Source organism: Actinia tenebrosa, unplaced genomic scaffold (genome assembly GCF_029948245.1).
Source record: "Actinia tenebrosa isolate PJP-AT-01 unplaced genomic scaffold, QUT_ActTen_1.0 PGA_scaffold14__42_contigs__length_11649687, whole genome shotgun sequence".
NCBI classification, from domain to species: domain Eukaryota; kingdom Metazoa; phylum Cnidaria; class Anthozoa; order Actiniaria; family Actiniidae; genus Actinia; species Actinia tenebrosa.
In genome coordinates, this window is record NW_028292574.1 from 3,854,800 (window position 1) to 3,873,397 (window position 18,598).

Sequence of the window (18,598 nt, forward strand, 5' to 3'; positions counted from 1 at the left end):
TTTCTTTAGAAGAAAATATGGGTATTGAAATTGTTTTTCAAAATATAGTATATAGTATATATATTAGGAAGTTAGACTTTAATAATAATAAGGAAATACTAAAAAAATGGGTAATTACTTTCATATTCATTGCTTGCATTTTTACAATTTGCGAAGCTAAGGTTATGTTGCATATTCCTTACTCAGCTTGAAATGTATTTTAATTCATATGTAAATAATCTCAGCACAATAAAATTATGTCAGGAATACCTGCAGATAAACTTTGTACAAATTCCATATCATTGTGACCTCTCTTTGATTGAATTCACAAGCGTCCATACTGCATTTTAGGCTTGGTATAAGCAACTTGCAACAAAATCTTCACCAACCATTAAATTCACACCTTATTACTGTATTATTATCAAAAATGGTTGTCAAAGGCAAAGGAAAGCTAGGCAATAGGTGAGCTAGGTTTTATGTGGTAAGTGATATAGGACATTCCAAGATGAAAGACTCGCATTTTCTCATTATTATTCTCATTATTATTCTCATCAAGAATACACAGGTTAGTGTTAAAGCAAAGCAATTCTAATTTGTGTTTTGATTGTGACAGTATATTTTCCTTTTAGAGTCTCCTTTGGCTTCGACAAATTTTCTTGAAATAGGTGTAAATAAATAAACTATGAGCCAGTTATTTTTGATTCAAATTTTTATAGAACTGATTTAGAAATAAAATAGTTTTACAGTCATCAACAACTTTGTTTTAAAATAAAATGTATTTTAATCTATACTATCAACTGTGTACACTTTTTAATTCAAAAGGAGAGTATTATATTATATTATATATATATATATATACACACTCGATTTCAGAAACGTTGTAGTATACATTTATACAAATATCTAATTTATTCAGTATATTTAATGATATGCAAAATGGATTTTCCAGAGAACTCAAGGCACCCCTCCCTTGGAAATCCAACGTTTTTAGACCACCCCTCCCTTGGATTTTCCAGAGAACGCAAGGCACCCCTCCCTTGGATTTTCCGAATGTCCTCAATAGGGGGTGTGCGGACTAAAAATACAACTGCCCAATAAATACTAATACACTAATGATAACTTGACGGTAATCCAAACGAAGCGAAGCTGTTATATGGCACTCCGAAATAAATTCAAAAACTAATATAACAAAAACTAATACTATATGCACCAATCAAATCAGATAATTATTTAACAAGGGATGTGATTGGTACGATACCCTCGATGCGATACCGCCAATTAGCTACGAACCAATCATAGCAAAGGTTACGAGAAGCTACACTACTGCGAGTGCGCGGAAAGACTGAAGAAAAGTTGCTCTCGTACCCAGAGCCCTTATTTCTTACTGCGCATGGCTCGACGAAATAATTGGGCTCTGGAAAACTCTATTATTTCCTGTGCTGTGATTGGTTCTTAAGAACAAAGGAAGATACCGGAAGTAAAAATTACAGTACTAGGGAAAATAAACAAGATGGCATCTCGAATTAAGTACACCAAAAAAGCCTGTAGGGCCGGATTTTTCAAAGTTTTGCCGGTTTTGTAATGGAATTATTATTGATGTCCATTCGATAGATATTTTCGGAGTTAATTTAACTGAAAACCATCTTCAAAACCTAATTTTCCAAGCGCAAATTCACATGCTCGTTGAACATCGTCCGCCATTTTGAATTTACCTAGTCTGTCATAATGCGCATGTGCGAGAAACACAGATTTCGTCGAGCATGCGCAGTAAGAAATAAGGGCTCTGGGTACGAGAGATTGTTTGGGTACCACGAGATACGATGTTGGAAGAAAAGCTACATCTTCCTTCATCTTGTCTCAAAAACGACTATTCGCAGCCTCTCTGCTACTTTATTCACTGCAACACAAAGGAGAAATATTTCTAAATACCTAAGGGAACGTTTACTAAAGTTCAACAACGAACAAAGATCCTTTTTTTTGCTCGAATAACCATCAGCTATTTTCCTTCCTTAGGGTAAACTTTGAGCTACGTCGAGAAATTTTAGCATACCTTTTATTGCTTAGTTATCATTTATAGTTAATCCAATGTTTTCCGACGATGAAGAGCTGTACTACTACACCAGGCGAGATTATGCCTGTGATACTGATGACAGTGGTCCATACTATGATGATGATGATTACTACGATGACTATGATTATTATGATAGCGATAATGAGGCCAGATATGCCAGGAGACTTGCTGAATACAAGATTAAGAGTGAAAAGGAAAAACTATCAAAAGAATCGGAAGATGGCAAGAATAATGCCGATAGCACCCCAAAAGTGTTTCAGTGTAGCTCATTGGTTAATATCTGTGCAGGATATTTGGCGTTGAATTTTCCTTTCGCATACCTACAAGACAGGTTTCCACCTATACCAGATGATCTGCTGCTGAAAGTGATTAGGTTTTCATTTCCAGACAGTGAGGAGAAGATTAGAAAGTATGCGGAGTTTAGTCGGTCCAGAGCAGATATAAACTATCCATCAAAACTGTGTAGTGCTGTTAAAGTGAAAGATATGATGCAGATAGGTAAGCATTTTGTATATTTCCATTATATAATAATGTGTAATACATCTTTATTCCTTATTGGTCGGTGGGTGCATGCTTTATGTGAGCACAAAGCACACAAGCACTACACTGTTTCATCATTCATATTCAATATAATGGCTGGCTAATAGTTGGGCAATGAATGTTTTATTAGTTAGAGCAGGCTCATTATTTTGATCATTTTTGACATTAAGAGGAAATTGTTTTCGATAATGAGCAGTAATAGCAAAAAGCACCAAAAATTAGACTTTCATATGAGTTTTGATCCCAATTTTCGTTTTGGGTTAACATTCAAAACCTTTTTTAAACAGAAACTGATGTACTATGATAAAATGCCTGTTTGAAGAGGTATTTTCAATTGTACAAAGATGCTTTGTTGCATTTGTGTTAGGATGTTGCTTTGTCAGGCTTTTTTATAGAAAGTATATGGGAAATAAGCAAATGAAGGCCTAAACCTCATATTCGAATAATATTTTTGCTTTGGGTTAGCACTTTGATTCCACTTTCATCGGTCATCTCCACTTTCAAACTTTCTGAATAACAAGATTTTAGCCTTGTACAACAGCCTTTCTTCAAGAAAATAGTTCTTGATGCTCACTGCTTGAATACGAAAAGAATTCTCTCTTAATATAAGAGTATGTGAGTGTCAAGTGAAATTTATCTAGCATAAACTTGAAACTGTTTACATTAATCTTTGTAGGGTTTCGACTAAGTGCCAGTGTGGAAGACAAGTATGTTACCATTCATTTTGATCGTGGTAAGATAACTTCTGCACAATGCACATGCGACTCCTCATCAAGCTGGTGCCTTCATGTCATCGCTACTGCTTTGATGAGAATCCGAAATGCCGACAGCTTTGACCAATCCAAAATGAGATTGCCTGTATCAGATGCTCTGAATGACCTAAGCAGTGAACAGCTTTTGAAGTTTTCGCAGTATCTTTTGTATCATCACCAAAATCACCAGATTAATGTTGTTGATGGAGCCCCAGACCCTACCGCTGGACCAGGTATGTGAACACTCAGGGATTTCAGATGCAAGTAAGGGTTAGCAGAGCTTACATAAAGCTATACACAGTAGTGCTTTACCATTTTAGTTTAAAATTATTTCTTTAATGATAGACCTTTCCTGAATTCACTTGGATGACCATGAAAAATGGTTTGAAGAACTGAGATTGAACTTGATTCATTTATTCATTGAGTTCAATCTCGACTCAAAACCATTGTTTCGTGGTCATCCAGGCGAATTTGAGACAGGTCTATTCCAGTAGATTTGCATACTAGGTAATCCTATGGGACTGAGTAAAATTAAGTATTAATTCCAGGAAGATATAGAAATATAGATACAGTACTTCTCGTATAACGGAAACGGACAAATGAAACGTAGAGAAGTTAAAGGATTGGTATCTTAAAGATGTGGAGGTAGAACAACTACAGTCTAGTGAGACAGAGCCAAGTGCCCGGGAAAGACTTTCTCATAAGCAAATTGATGAGAATGCTAATTTTCTTGTTAAAGGAGATGCTCTCGAGAAGCCATTCAAACCCATTGCCAGGCTTATTGCTGAACTTGAATACCTCCAGGTAAATGAAAGAAACTTAAATAAAACTTATTTAGGAGGTTGCACTACTTGGCAACGGCAACTAATAAACTGGTGTCCCTCTTTGTTTAATGTCTCTTAATGACACTGCACCACCATTTTATATATAGTCATAAGAGCCACAACCAAGGTCTATTTACTTGTCAAAATATTTTGTTTAAAAATCAGCACTGATCTTCTTCTAAGGAGTTAATTTCATTTTAAGAGAACACATTACGGGCTCTCCAGTTTATTTTGAACTGGGAGGCTGAAAAATTTTTGATTGATGATTATACCTTTGTTTTACCTCAACAGGAAAATACTCAAAAACTGTCCACTCATATAGGAATGTTGCATGACCAACTGTCTGAAATGGAAGCGAGAGTGTCATTGTTGTGGAGCCATTTCGTACAGACCATCTACTCTGACGAAGAAAGAGCAAGAGCTGCAGAAAATTGGTTTGCAAAGAAAAGGAGACCTCAGGAAGGACCAAGTAACTATGAAGATTATAAACTGGAAGAAACCTTAAAGTCACTGTCTAATGATGACTTAGCAGAATTCCTTGCTGAGTTCCAAAGACCAGATCTTGTATCTGTCTTAATGAAGGATCAAACAAATGACCAGCCAAGGGAAATGTCTTTTGATGAAGATATCAAAAGCGCTGGATGTCGCATCGTCGAAGAAGAAACAATTGGAAAATCATTTAACCAAGAACTCAACAACCATGATGTCGAGGAAAAAGATTCGTCGGACCAGCCAAGCTGGTATTTTCCATTGCCAGAAAGTAGGCAAGATTTTTGCTCTTCAAACAATGCTGTTGGGGAAAAAGAGTTGCCAATTTTGAGAGAAGAGTGCACTCAAACTGATGCATTGAGTTTGGTCCAGGAATACAGGGATATGAATGTTCAAACAGGTCCAGCACAACTGGTAAAGAGAGTTATTTTTAAAAGTTATTTTATAAATATAGTTCAACAATCTTACTCTTTTTGGTACATTTTGTGCTTCATGAGCCCATGTTCCTTTTGGTCTCTGGCAAAACTGTTTTTTGATTGGCTACTGTTAGGAACCAGGGGACAAAATACAAGGCCATAATTTTTTCAGAAACAAACGTGGGCCCTGGATACCGATATTAGAGTACTTAACTTTTCTGCCTTTTGATCGGATTAGAGAAGAACCTGACTGAAGGTCTCCTGGTTCCGTGTAAAAATTTATCATGTGAATGCCACATGTAAAAAAATAGCATTGTAACGTGAATGTCACATGATAAAAATAACATTGTAATGTGAATGTCACATGATAAAAATAACATTGTCATGCGAATGTCACATGTTAAAAATAGCATTGTCACGCGAGTGTCACATGTTAAAAATAACAATGTAACATGAATGTCACATGATAAAAATAACATTGTAATGTGAATGTCACATGATAAAAATAACATTGTAACGTGAATGTCACATGATAAAAATAACATTGTAATGTGAATGTCACATGATAAAAATAACATTGTAACGTGAATGTCACATGATAAAAATAACATTGTAATGTGAATGTCACATGTTAAAAATAACATTGTAACGTGAATGTCACATGATAAAAATAACATTGTAATGTGAATGTCACATGATAAAAATAACATTGTCGCGCGAATGTCACATGTTAAAAATAACATTGTCATGTGAATGTCACATGTTAAAAATAACAATGTAACATGAATGTCGCATGTAAAAATAACATTGTCATGTGAATGTCACATGTTAAAAATAACGATGTAACATGAATGTCACATGTAAAAATAACAATGTAACATGAATGTCACATGTAAAAATAACATTGTAATGTGAATATCACATGTTAAAAATAACAATGTCACGTGAATGTCACATGATAAAAATAACAATGTAACATGAATGTCACATGTAAAAATAACATTGTAATGTGAATGTCACATGATAAAAATAACATTATAACGTGAATGTCACATGATAAAAATAATATTGTAACGTGAATGTCACATGATAAAAATAACATTGTAACGTGAATGTCACATGATAAAAATAACATTGTCACGCGAATGTCACATGTTAAAAATAACATTCTCACGTGAATGTCACATGTAAAAATAACATTGTCACGTGAACGCCAGGTATAAAATTAACGTCGCGTGAATTTCACGTGTAAAAAAACATCACGCGTGTGTGTATATACTTATAATTATAATCTCTAGTCCTGAAGATGAACTGTTAAGTGCGAAAACGTTTGACAAAACTACTTAAATAGAAACCTTCAAATTATATGATATATAATCTCATAATCATAATTACTATAATTATTCTATACCAACTATGCGTTCCAGAAAAGTTGAGGCTTCAAAGTAAAACATTTAACTTGTCGTTACAATGGAGAGTAGGTGCCTGGCAAAGCGGTAGGCGATGGCAACTAGCTGGCAAGAGGTAACCATGGCAACCAAGCCACGGGTCAACCTCCATTACTCCTCTCCAAGCATTTAGTGTGGTGCTTGGAGTTGGTCGACCCGTGGCAGGAGCCATGGGACCGACTAACACCCAAAACTGCATCTCCAAGCACCAACAGTCGCTGCCTCTCCAGTTGTCACGCATGCAGACACAACATCCATAGGTAGTGTGGTGTACGCGACTAAACCCAGGTGGCAATGGCTAGCATGAGGGCAAAATTGACAATGTACAAATGGTGGCCAAGCTAAAAGGATACCACTTACCAAAACTAAGCACGTTTACCAGAGGCACTAATGATTACTTGCTGAGGAGTTCTAATATACTGTTTATAGGCATCACTTTTCCAACGGCCCAAGACTTGGATTAAATGATCTGGTATACCCACTTGAGCCGCTGTAGTTGCGGCCCCAATACGGAAGCTATGGCTTGAAAAGTTACCAGCTACACCTGCTGATTGTAGAATAGCCCTGAGTCTGTCCGTGACCAGCTGCCTAGTCAGTGGCTGACCATCAGCCAGCAGGAAGAGTGGGCCTGGAAGATTACCACGATATGCTAAATAGTTCAGCACTGCTCTCACAGCACACAGGGATGATGATCCGCGACCGACATACACATGACAACCCTGACGAAACGGATCCGTTTTTGAGGCTTTAATGAACAGTCTTAAGCAAGAAGGAGACCCTGTAGAGTCCACGGTTATGTCCTGCACAGTCAGGTGTACATCTGGATCAAATTTTTTAAGCGAGGGGCAAGTAAATTCGGCTGAGCGAAGGAAACCAAAATAAGCCAATGAGCAGGCAGCCCAAAACATGCAGTCATTGAACGAAGATAGAACCAAGCCAGAGTGTACTACTCTCAGGACCTCTGGAGTAACAGGAAGTCTAGACGAAGAAGAGGCGACACCTTGGGTTCGCTTAATGCCTTTTGTCACTCTTTGGAGCCGCAAGCAGTTCTGAAGTGGATCATCGAAACCTTGTTCAATATGGAGGGAACGGACAGCTGACAGATAAACTTTTATAGAGGAATGACGCATCGACTCGGCCAGCATTGTCACAAATAAGCAGAGGGTCCATTCATCTGTGGGACATGGTGAGCCTGATGGGGATAAGTGGCCACTTTGGTAGCAAAAGTTGACAAACTTCTCTTGGGCGGTAGAATAACAGCAACGGGTGGAATGCGCTAAACCCTCAGATAAATAGACCAAACACTGATTATTTAGAGAACCGATGTCAGAGAAGACAGAAGCTGAGCTGGGACCTCTGCTGGGTATAGGTTGGCGTTCGGGGCCAGAGAACGGAAGACCTGCATATTAAAACGAGAAAGAGCATCAGCTATCCCATTACGAATACCTGCCACATGTTCAGCTGAAAAGGAAAAGCCATGACGGGCTGCTGCAAACAGAAGGCTTCGGAGTAAAACCATGATCGAAGAGTCTCTGGAAGTCCTGCTATTTAAGATTGCTACCACAGCTTCGTTGTCCACCTTGAACAGAACACGCTGCTTTCTCCAACCGTGACCCCAGATATGCACTGCCAGTACGACTGGAAATAACTCCTTGTAAGCAATGGAGAGGGAAGCTTGCCGAGGTAACCACCTGCCATTGAACCAATCAGAATCAAGGAAGGCACCATAACCCCGTGTTCCTGAGGCGTCTGACCCTACGCAAACCGTAGGTGGAGGCTGTAGTGAGGGGAGCAGGAAAAAAGTTATCCCATTCCATTGATTGAAAAAATCCAGCCACCACTTCAGGTCTTTCTTGAATTCTGTATTCAGGCGGATGGGGTGATCGTCTTTTCGGAAGCAACAGAGTAGATCAATCATTCTCCAAAGAAACGTGCGACCTGGCCAAACTACCTTAGAGGCATGATGGAGTACACCAATCAGCGACTGAAGTTGTTTCTTGTGGCACCATTTGTAAGAAGACCAAGTTCTCAACAGTTCCAGGGTAGCAGCAAATTTGTCGGCAGGGAGACGCAGAGTTTCGGCCATTGTGTCAATTTCAATCCCTAAAACTACTAGGCAGGTGGATGGCCCTACACACTTGTCTGGGTGTAGGGGCAGACCTAGGTCAGCGGTAATGGATGTAGCGATAGCTAAATTGTTAGCACATAAAGCTGAATTAGGAGGTCCAGCTAGTACGAAATCATCTAAATAGTGGCGGATGTCAGGTATCCCATAGTTAGACTGAAGAATCCACTCCACTGCATTGGCAATTGAGTTAAAGATGAAGGGGGCTGATCGCAAACCAAAGGGAAGGACAAGGTCAACAAAGTACTTTGACCTCCATCTCATGCCCAAAAGATGTCGGTCAGATGGGTGAACTGGGACATTTCTGAAAGCACTTTCGATGTCGAACTTAGCCAGCATAGCCCCCTTACCCAGTTTGGAACTCATCTTAACTATATCGTCAATTCTAATGTATTGCAGTGAGCACTCCTCAGGGTCGATGCCATCATTAACACTGTGGCCAAATGGGGAGGACAGGTCAAAAATAAGACGCCATTTTTCTGGTTGACCTTTCTTTGGAATCACGCCAAAACTGCTTACTTGAAGAGGAATAATGGGAGGGGATTCAAAGGGGCCAGCCACCCGCCCCAATCTAACTTCCTTGTCTAAATACACGTCCACGACTTGAGACTGCTGATATGCTGAAGCTTTGTTCTTCTTTGACGATTTCAACTTGACAGACGACTTAAAACCCAGTTGGAAACCATCTTTAATGCCATGCAGTATAAATTCTACCCATTGCCGATTGGGGTGATTCTGTAAGCCATGGGCGAATTTATCATAATTCAAAGAAGAAATTTCAGCAACTGAAGGGAGGGGAAGGCTGGTGCCTATGAAACAATGTATAAATAGATCAACAAATGCCCCCATAAATGATTAAGTCAACATTAAATGACGTACGTTAAGTTCGACGCACAATGTAGTGTCTAAGTGATATTCAACAAACTAGAACGAAAATTAAAATGGTGCTGTTCTCTGAACCTAATAACACAGCCTTGAGTCCAAAGTCACATGCTTAGTGGTATTTTCTGCGCTTGGCCTCGGACGGATTGACAGAGCGGGAATGTTCCAAATTTCTGGGCTTGATCGGCTCTGGGCATGCACTCTTGCGATGGTCCCCTTCGCAGCTACTGCAAGCATGGCGGAACCGACATTCGGGAGAAGGGGCAATGCACCGACCAGCATTCCAAGAGTGGCAAAGGACCCTTGAGGTCAAACTACCTTGGGCCTCCCTCCCCCCTGCTGTAGTTGAAGCAACCACTCCAGGGCGCACCTGGGCACCTGCAGTGTTAAAACTGTAAAGTTGGACATTCATTGTTGACCACGTTGTGCATTTCTCAGCAGCAGCATATTCTCGAAACTCCCGATCATAGTTCAGCCATGCACTGCCACTAAACTGTCGGTATGTGCGCAAGATAAGGAGCTTGTACTTGAGCAAATCGTCTTTGCGGTTGGGAAAATATTTTCCGACGATTAAAGAATAAATGGTGAAAGCTTCCACCCAAGATGTAATATCTGAAATTTGCTTTTTGTTTTTCTTGGCGGTGTTACAAAGGATGAGGCGGCCATCGAAGTGCAGTTGTGGCTCTGGTTCTTGAGAGGAGATGTTTTCCGGCAGCAAGTCCTCAAGATGAACAAATTTTCCGGCAAGAATTTGGGCCACCACTTTGTAGGGAATGGGAGAATAACCAGGACCCACTACAAACGGCTGGTTAAGGGGGGGCGTGTTCCCCAGGAAATTTTCCGGCGCCGAAAATGACGAAGACGACGTCGCGGCACTTGGGACAGTTACAGGCCGAGGGAGAGTAAAAGGCGATACAAATGAAGGTACAGATAAGGCAGACATACCTGAGCAAGATGGCGGAGGCAAATAAGCCGAAGACGCAGTTGATGAAGAAGGAGGCGACCCGGCCATGGATGTCCACGGCATAGATGAGCCAGTCTGGGCCAATTGGTTAGTACGGTTGGCCAGAGGCATCGAAGAACCCTCGTTGTTCTCGGGCAAAGATCCAGAACCCGCCGATGACGAGGCAACGCCTGCCGCTAGTAAAGCCGAGTTGACCATGGCCGCCAAAGGTGCTTTTAAAGCTTCTACTACTGATGTAACCAACTCAGTAGACGGCGCAGTAGATGTAGGGACGCCATTACAAGCCGACTCAACCCAAACTGGAGGAGCCAGCGAAGAAGAACAAGAGGTAGGAACCATGCTGTCCAAGCTATTGCGTGTGTTACGGGGCATTTTTTATCGACCAAACAATTAACATGAGGACAAGGAACAATGGAAAGACGATCGTAAATAGACGTCGAAACGCTGGAAGAACCACTAACAATAAGGATTGAGAAAGGATGGCTTGAAAAAAGGCGTATAAACCAGAAGCAAAACCGCAATATGAAGGCAATGGCTAACAGCAACTCAGCTACAGCAACCACGAGGCCTTAGGCAGCAACTGCGCATGCGCAAGTCTCACACCGCTGGCCAGCACTCCACTCCCAGTTAACTTTGCTTAAATTTAACCACATTAAACACTGTTTCTGAAAGGAACACATTTGTCAACTTACTAACCTTGTGGAACTGTTTTCTGTAGACTAATGAAGAATCTTTGCGTGAAAAAGGAATCGCCGACTTTGAACGGGACCGTGCTGAAAGACAGCTGCGCAAATCACAATTATCGAATGATGTCATAGCATTCAAGAATCGCCCAAGAGAACAAGGTCAGTGATTCTGATTTATTTGATAACATGCTTTTAGGGCTGCTTCGCCTCTCGTAAGAACTTCAAGGAATCCAAGAAGTCTTTGCCAAGACTGGAATCATAAATTCATCCATTGAAGAACCTCTTATCTTGGGCATAATGTTTTCACATTTTAGACCACGTGTCATTCCCTAGAGTATCATATTTTCTCTTAGTTAAAACATTGTGGTCATGAAAAGCATTATGATTAAGGTACAAGGGGAGAATGCCTCTACCGGGTACGGAAAAGCTATCGTCAAGTGTTTCGTATCGTATAGCTTTTTTGCATTCTTGCATCTAGACTGCGAGCTAAGTCCCTCTATTTCCCTTGGTCACTGTCGGTCTGTCTGTCCGTGTCGATTGGTCGAGGAAGATTGGTTACAAGTCAAAAGTCCCTGGGGTAGGGGGCTGGGGAGGTATTAGCTCGCAGTCTATCTTGCATCCTTTAAGTAAGCAATGACGTTCAACATGTTCCTGAGTAACACTGTCAAATGTCTCCATCTCGATGGTTTACGTTCTGGAGCAGTGCTCGGTCAGGCAAGGAGTTCCTTAGTTTGAAATAACAAGTGAGCAAATTCACCCAAATCTTGTCTTACTTTGCACTTGTTTTTGCACATCCGCGTTTGGTGTGTACGCAAACTTCTCCTCTGTCTTAAAATGTTTTTAAGCTTTTCTCCTGAGCTCATAAGATCATCACGGTCAATCAATCTAAACTACTCAGGAACGCTTATCATTTGCCAGCCATTAATACTCCAGTTTGGTTCGTTTTTACAGGGTCTTCTCAAGATTCTATCGTCACTGAAACATCAGGGTTTTCCAGTGAAGGAACGTCATGGGACTTAATACCTCCTGGATCCTTACCGTTAAAGTCGCTCTCTCGATCTTCCATTATAAGTGGATCATCATCAAGCCATGGCACAGAAGATGTGTCCCTCGAAGGAACACCGCGAGATTCCATCACCCCTTGTTTTATATCAGAACAAAGTGGATCAGCAAGTCATAGTACAGAAGACGTGTCCATCGAAGGAATAGAAAGAGCCTCCATCACTTCTGGTTTTATATCAGAACGGTTGCCCTCTCGATGTTCCATCGTAAGCAAAGAATCTAGCGATGGCACAGAAGACGTGTCCATCGAAGGGACACCACAAGATACCATTACTCCTGGTTTTATATCAGAACAAAGTGGATCAGCAAATCATCTTAACACTGTAATATCTTTTTTGTCACTCCCTGTCTGTAGCAATACAAGAGCAGGTGTTACTTCTTTTGAGAAAACATGGCCCATTTGCGATGAAAGGCTGTTACCAGATCAGGACAATTCGACATCTTTCAATGAGAAACCTAAGCTGCCTTACCAAGGTCTGCCTTGTGGGACACAAAAGGAACCTGTCGTGACCTTTGACACTGATATTTATTCTTCCGAAGATCAAACGAAAAAGGAAAACTCTAGGACAATCTCTGGAATCTCTCACTCTAGTGATTTTGGTACAACAAAATCAGAGAGAGCAGAAGGAAAGGACAGCCTGAAATGTGATTTGCTTTTGCAAGGAAAAAGAATCGCTGATGCTTCTGCTTCTGATGATGGTTATGATGGTGATGGTGATGGTGATGGTGATGTTGGTAATGAAGGTGATGGTGATGATGTTGACGAGGCCATTGGAAATGCCGATACTGGTGGTGATGATCAAATGAAACAGCAATCTCAAGTTGTATTTAACAGCATTCACGAAGTACGATCCCCCAATACATTTGGCCCACCTCCTCTGTTAAACAGCAAACACTCTTTGGATGAAAATATTGATTTGCCCCAAACACAAGATTCAAGCAGTTTATCTGGTTCATACGAAACGGCAGACAACTCGTTGGAATCTATTGAGTCTTTAGAACATCATATTAATAGATCCAAGATGACTTGGAGTCAAATGAGCAAAAGCATGCTGGACGACGTTGGAGACGAAGAACGCCTGGATGAGGAATTGGAATCTGAGAATCAGGGAGAAACAAAGAGAGGGATACTATTAGCTGCCAGCAGTGAAGGGAATGAGGAGGAGAATAAAAACAGAAATGAAACAGAAAGGAAATGCGAAGTTGGGAAAAATAAGAATTCTATGGAAAGTAGAGGAAGTTTGGTGCGTCTTTTCAATTGGGCAAAGAAATTGGGAAGAAAGGAAAGAGAAACAAGGGAAGCAGACGCAGAAAAGGGAGACACTTTTCATTCACAAAGGAAGGAGGTGAATACTCAGGCCGCTGAACAAATGACATCGCTACCAGCTCAACGCGTATCCGCTGCTGTTTGTGATGAGAGAGAACGAGAATTACGCATAGCGCGGCAACGGGAACGCAAACAAAAGCTCGAAAAAGAGCTAGAAGAAATCAACAAACGACTAGAAGAGTCACAAAAAGAAAAGGCGCAAAGCGCCACGTCCTCACCCCAACCTGCACGCCTTCCGGTCCAGGAATCTATAAACGAATGGGCGTGTGATCATTATAAGAGAAAATGCGAGATCAAGTTTCCCTGTTGTGAGGATTTCTATCCGTGTCATCGGTGCCATAATAACTCTGATAACTGCAAGAAAGATGATATGAAAGCACTTGACGGTACGCACCTTCGTTGTTCGGTTTGTCTTGAGGTGAGTGATTTTACTATTGCGCAATCTCCGTTAGCTAATGGCCGGTATACTCTAGCAATTTTGTCGCGCGACGTGAGTGGTGATCTTATCGCAATCAATTCACTGGAATTTCGATTTTTATCGATTGACTACTCCGGGATTTATGGCCATTTTAATAAGGCCCTGTTTACATGGGACGAGGATGATCCATCGGGTAGGATCTTCCTTGCAGTAGAAATAACTTTTGCGTTTAGTTTACATGAGAACGGTACGAAGCGAAAGGGCCGTAATTACTCACATTCACACCACAGAAGTCCCAAGATAAATATCCTTTAGCCCTTTAGTACTGACTTACAGCATGTACACCGTACGAAACGCCATAACATTTTACTCCGACGAAGGACTAGCGTCCGAAACGTCAGTAAGTTTTTTCATCTTTTCACGGTGTATAATTTACCTTTTCATCATTACTGTAACATTGAAATAGTTTACATTGAATGAGTGGGAATTGTACAGTACAGACTTGTAGCACATACATAGTACAAAATGCCGTAGCATTGAAATGGCTTGCCATAAAAATGGCTATTGTACGAGTTGAAAATAATAATACAGTTTAGTAAAAATCATCATTACCATTATTATCATCATCATCACCATTATTATCATCATCATCACCATTATTATCATCATCATCACCATTATTATCATCACCACCATCATCATCATCATCACCATTATTATCATCATCATCACCATTATTATCATCATCATCACCATTATTATCATCACCACCATCATCATCATCATCACCATTATTATCATCATCATCACCATTATTATCATCATCATCACCATTATTATCATCATCACCATTATTATCATCATCATCACCATTATTATCATCATCATCACCATTATTATCATCACCACCATCATCATCATCATCACCATTATTATCATCATCATCACCATTATTATCATCATCATCACCATTATTATCATCATCATCACCATTATTATCATCATCATCACCATTATTATCATCATAAAAATAATGAAAATTTCTCACTCTTTTTTTGGTACATTTTTGCTGCATGAGCCCACGTTCCGCCAAAACAAACCCAGCTGTTTTTGTTTTATGATTGGCTACTGTTAGGTACAGTGAGGGGCTAAATATATTACTTTATAGATTTGTCTAAAATCCTTTGTTTCATGACTCAGACCAAAATGAACATGGGCCCTGGATACAAGTATTTGTCGAGTAACATTTGAGTATCAGAGTTTTTTACCTTTTGATTGGATCAGAGAAGAACCTGTTAATAGTTCTCGCAGGCATGTGGTCAAATTTATCATGTGAATGTCAAATGTAAAAAAAGAATGAAAAAAAATATGTGAATGTCAAATGTAAAAAAATGAATGAAAAATACAGTGTTACTTAAATAAAACAAGTGAATAAGAAGGATAGGAGTAATAACTGTTGGTACTAAAAAAAATTCAGTTGATGGTGATCAATGAGTTTTATCACCAGTATTATCATCACAATATTATCATCACCAGTATCATCATCACAATATTGTCATCACCACTATTATTATTATCATCACCATCATCACCATTATTATCATCATCATCACTACTATATATTTTCATCTTTCTATTAACATTTATTTTATTTAATCTATAAAGTCTGGAAGTGGTCAATATCTAGATCAAGAGAAAAAAGATTCTTCAAGTCTGTCATGTAAGGAAATCCAAGTGCAACAGCCACCAGAGAACATGAAAATGCCAGAACCTGTAGAGAAAGAAACAGCCATCCCTCAAAATACTGGTACAGGTAAATTAGAGTCGAAAGAAACATGTGCTTTGAGCATTAAGAATAAACCAGCTGTGATATACAATAAAACAACAGGACAATTTGAATATATTGATGATGAACTCAAAGACAAAGATGTGCCTTTTGAGGATTGTGTAAAAAATATTGGAGTTTGGGATCCCGATGAATTATAAATAATGAGTCTGTGGTTGTCAGAAACAGTTAAAAGAGAAAGCTAGAGGACTTGAACTATAGATGGCTGAAAGGTAACCTTTATGTACAAAGACGTTAATTTGTTTAAAGCGTAGTATACATAGAGCTGGCGCTAACTGTACTTTTTGTAGTTATGTGGCTCTTTATTATAACCCAATTATACATCTTAGAACCCCTATTTCAGGCACATGCTAAAGCATAATTGAAAAACAAAAGAGAGAAAAAAAGCATAATATCTAACGTCATGTATATTATTTGTACAAAAAGATATTTAATTATAAAAACATGTTAGAATAATATATAAAAGTTATAATATAATCAACTTTATGTTATGTTAGAAGGTACATGCTTTGTACATACTGTATGTGTATACTGATCGCTAGAGAGTCACCAATACATACCGATATCGTTGGCTCTGAATTTTCCCACAAAAGTAGAATTGTGATACAAAACTTATTGCAATCTTGAGTCACCAATACAGGTTTATGTTTATGCTGTTGAAAGAAAATATATCCTGTATTGAATTGGCATTAGTCACTTTGTGTTATGCCCAATACAGGATATATTTTCTCTCAACTAGCTGCCAATATGAACCTAATTTGGGCTAGCAATAACTTATAAATATAACTAGCTATAAAATTATAATAGTTGCCTATATATTTGTAGATGTTAAATGAATAGACTGTTTTCTGAAGAATGAGAATTCAAATTTAAGGAACTTGACCGCCCATAATATCAGAAAGAAGCTTTATAATGAGAATTATCATACATTTCTATGAATTTTTTTGATAAGAATGAATAAAATCGATTATTCTCCTCTTTAAATATAAAACTGGCTTCTCAATTTTACTGAATTCGTGTTTTTCAATTTTGTGGCCCGTCAAGTTGGATGTGCAGGCAACCTTGAGAAAATGGTATATTAATAAGTTTTTTTTGTTGTTGTCATATTATCATTCGATTACATTACATTTCACATTGACTGTAGTACATGTATGTACTTATGGTGTAATTGTTATACCAGTTTTTGAGTCAATCAATCAATCAGTTTATTCAATCTACCTTTCTGGAAATATAGTAACAAGTATTCAAAATTCTATTAACAATAATTGTACAAATATGTAATAAAAGAAATAGTGATTGCAGATTTTATAATTGAATGTATATATATCCAGAAGCTAGGAAGACACCGAAAGAAGAAACCATAGGCTTATATTCTTGAGGTGTCTTATATAAGCTTGGGTAATTTAGATATAATTATTTGATGAAGCATGAAGGTGTATATTGTCATATATAAAAAATGAATATATAGAAATAAATACATATTAGTACATACATATGCACATGAAGTTAAAGTTAGAAAGTATTAATTTACAATGATCAGTAATTATAAAGAGTTCATTTACAATTTAATTTTTTAAAAAATACAGATATTAAACTCAATTGATAGATTAAATTAATAAGCACATAAAGATCAGTGTTTAGACATAACAGCTGATGAGATGCTTTTTTAGTGTAATTTTGAAAATAGATTTTGAACTTGCTGACCTAATGTGATTGGGTAGCATGTTCCACAGTTTTGGCCCTTGACTTATTACTGTGAATTGTTTGATATTGGTTCTACAGAAAGCAGGTCTATAATTATTTGACTGTCTAGGTGGATAATTGTGGATTTGGGAGTTTTTTACAAATTTGTTTTGAAAGGAGTTAGGCAAAATTTTATTTTCTATTGAATACATAAATAGCCCTAACTGAAGAGAGTGAATATCTTGCAGCTTTAATAAGTTATATTGAAAAAATAAGGGAGAAATGTGAGCATCATATCTAGAGTTAGTAATAATCCTGATTACGCGTTTTTGAAGTATTTTTAAACGATTTAAATTACTTTCATAGGTAGAGCACCATTATATTGCCATAATAAAGATAAGGGTAAACCAAAGTATAATAAAGCATAAGAAGAGATTTTTGTGAAATAAAGAACTGAGATTTAGATATAATTCCTATAGATTTAGATATTTTCCCAGTAACAGTACAAATGTGATCTTTCCAGCTTAAGTGTTTGTCAATTATGATGACACCTAAGAATTTGGTGTTTTGTTTACGTTCAATTAATACATTATTAATTTTTAAAGTCAGATTATTGCTATTCAATGTCCTCTGTCTTGGCTTAAATAGTATATAGTTAGTTTTCTTGATATTTATAGTAAGTTTGTTCACGATTAGCTATGTCGAAACTTTGTCAAGCTCAGAGTTCAAGATATAATTTAAATTATTCACATTTTTACCAGAATAAAATACATTAGTATCATCGGCAAATAATATAAATTTCAGTAGATCTGAAGAGTTCGCTATGTCGTTGACATAAATAATAAATAATAAAGGTTCTAGAATACGTCCTTGAGGAATACTGCAATTAATCGTCATCTGGGTAGATAAATTATTTTCAATTTCGACATATTGCTTTCTATTTGTTAAATAACTGGTAATCCAGTTCAAATTTAGAATAAAAGTGCGAAGTCCTGTAGTATCCTACGAAAACGTTGAGTTTTATAGTTCTTTTCAATATTTAATCAGTATATTATTTTTATATTTTCATTTATTTTATTTTGCACT

General features: G+C 38.1%; 2 protein-coding genes and 1 long non-coding RNA gene across 3 annotated transcripts in view; 1 reads left to right on the forward strand and 2 right to left on the reverse strand.

The window, feature by feature from the left end:
• The first annotated feature begins 1,793 nt into the window (after positions 1 to 1,793).
• Positions 1,794 to 17,331, forward strand: LOC116308088 (uncharacterized). The gene is made up of 7 exons (XM_089029672.1): positions 1,794 to 2,548; positions 3,267 to 3,575; positions 4,082 to 4,146; positions 4,458 to 5,069; positions 11,209 to 11,335; positions 12,128 to 13,983; positions 15,649 to 17,331. Exons 1-7 carry the CDS (start codon positions 2,065 to 2,067, stop codon positions 15,967 to 15,969), a joined length of 3,774 nt encoding a protein of 1,257 aa, XP_088885798.1. The 5' UTR covers positions 1,794 to 2,064; the 3' UTR covers positions 15,970 to 17,331.
• LOC148911244 (uncharacterized) lies at positions 6,885 to 7,783 on the reverse strand. Its single transcript, XM_089029872.1, has one exon. It carries the CDS (start codon positions 7,662 to 7,664, stop codon positions 6,885 to 6,887), a length of 780 nt encoding a protein of 259 aa, XP_088885998.1. The 5' UTR covers positions 7,665 to 7,783.
• Positions 15,626 to 18,598, reverse strand: part of LOC116290899 (uncharacterized) — a 36,628-nt gene continuing 33,655 nt past the window's right edge. Inside the window, exon 4 of the long non-coding RNA XR_016119744.1 lies at positions 15,626 to 15,754. This is a non-coding gene — a long non-coding RNA (uncharacterized LOC116290899). The remainder of the gene's footprint in view (positions 15,755 to 18,598) is intronic.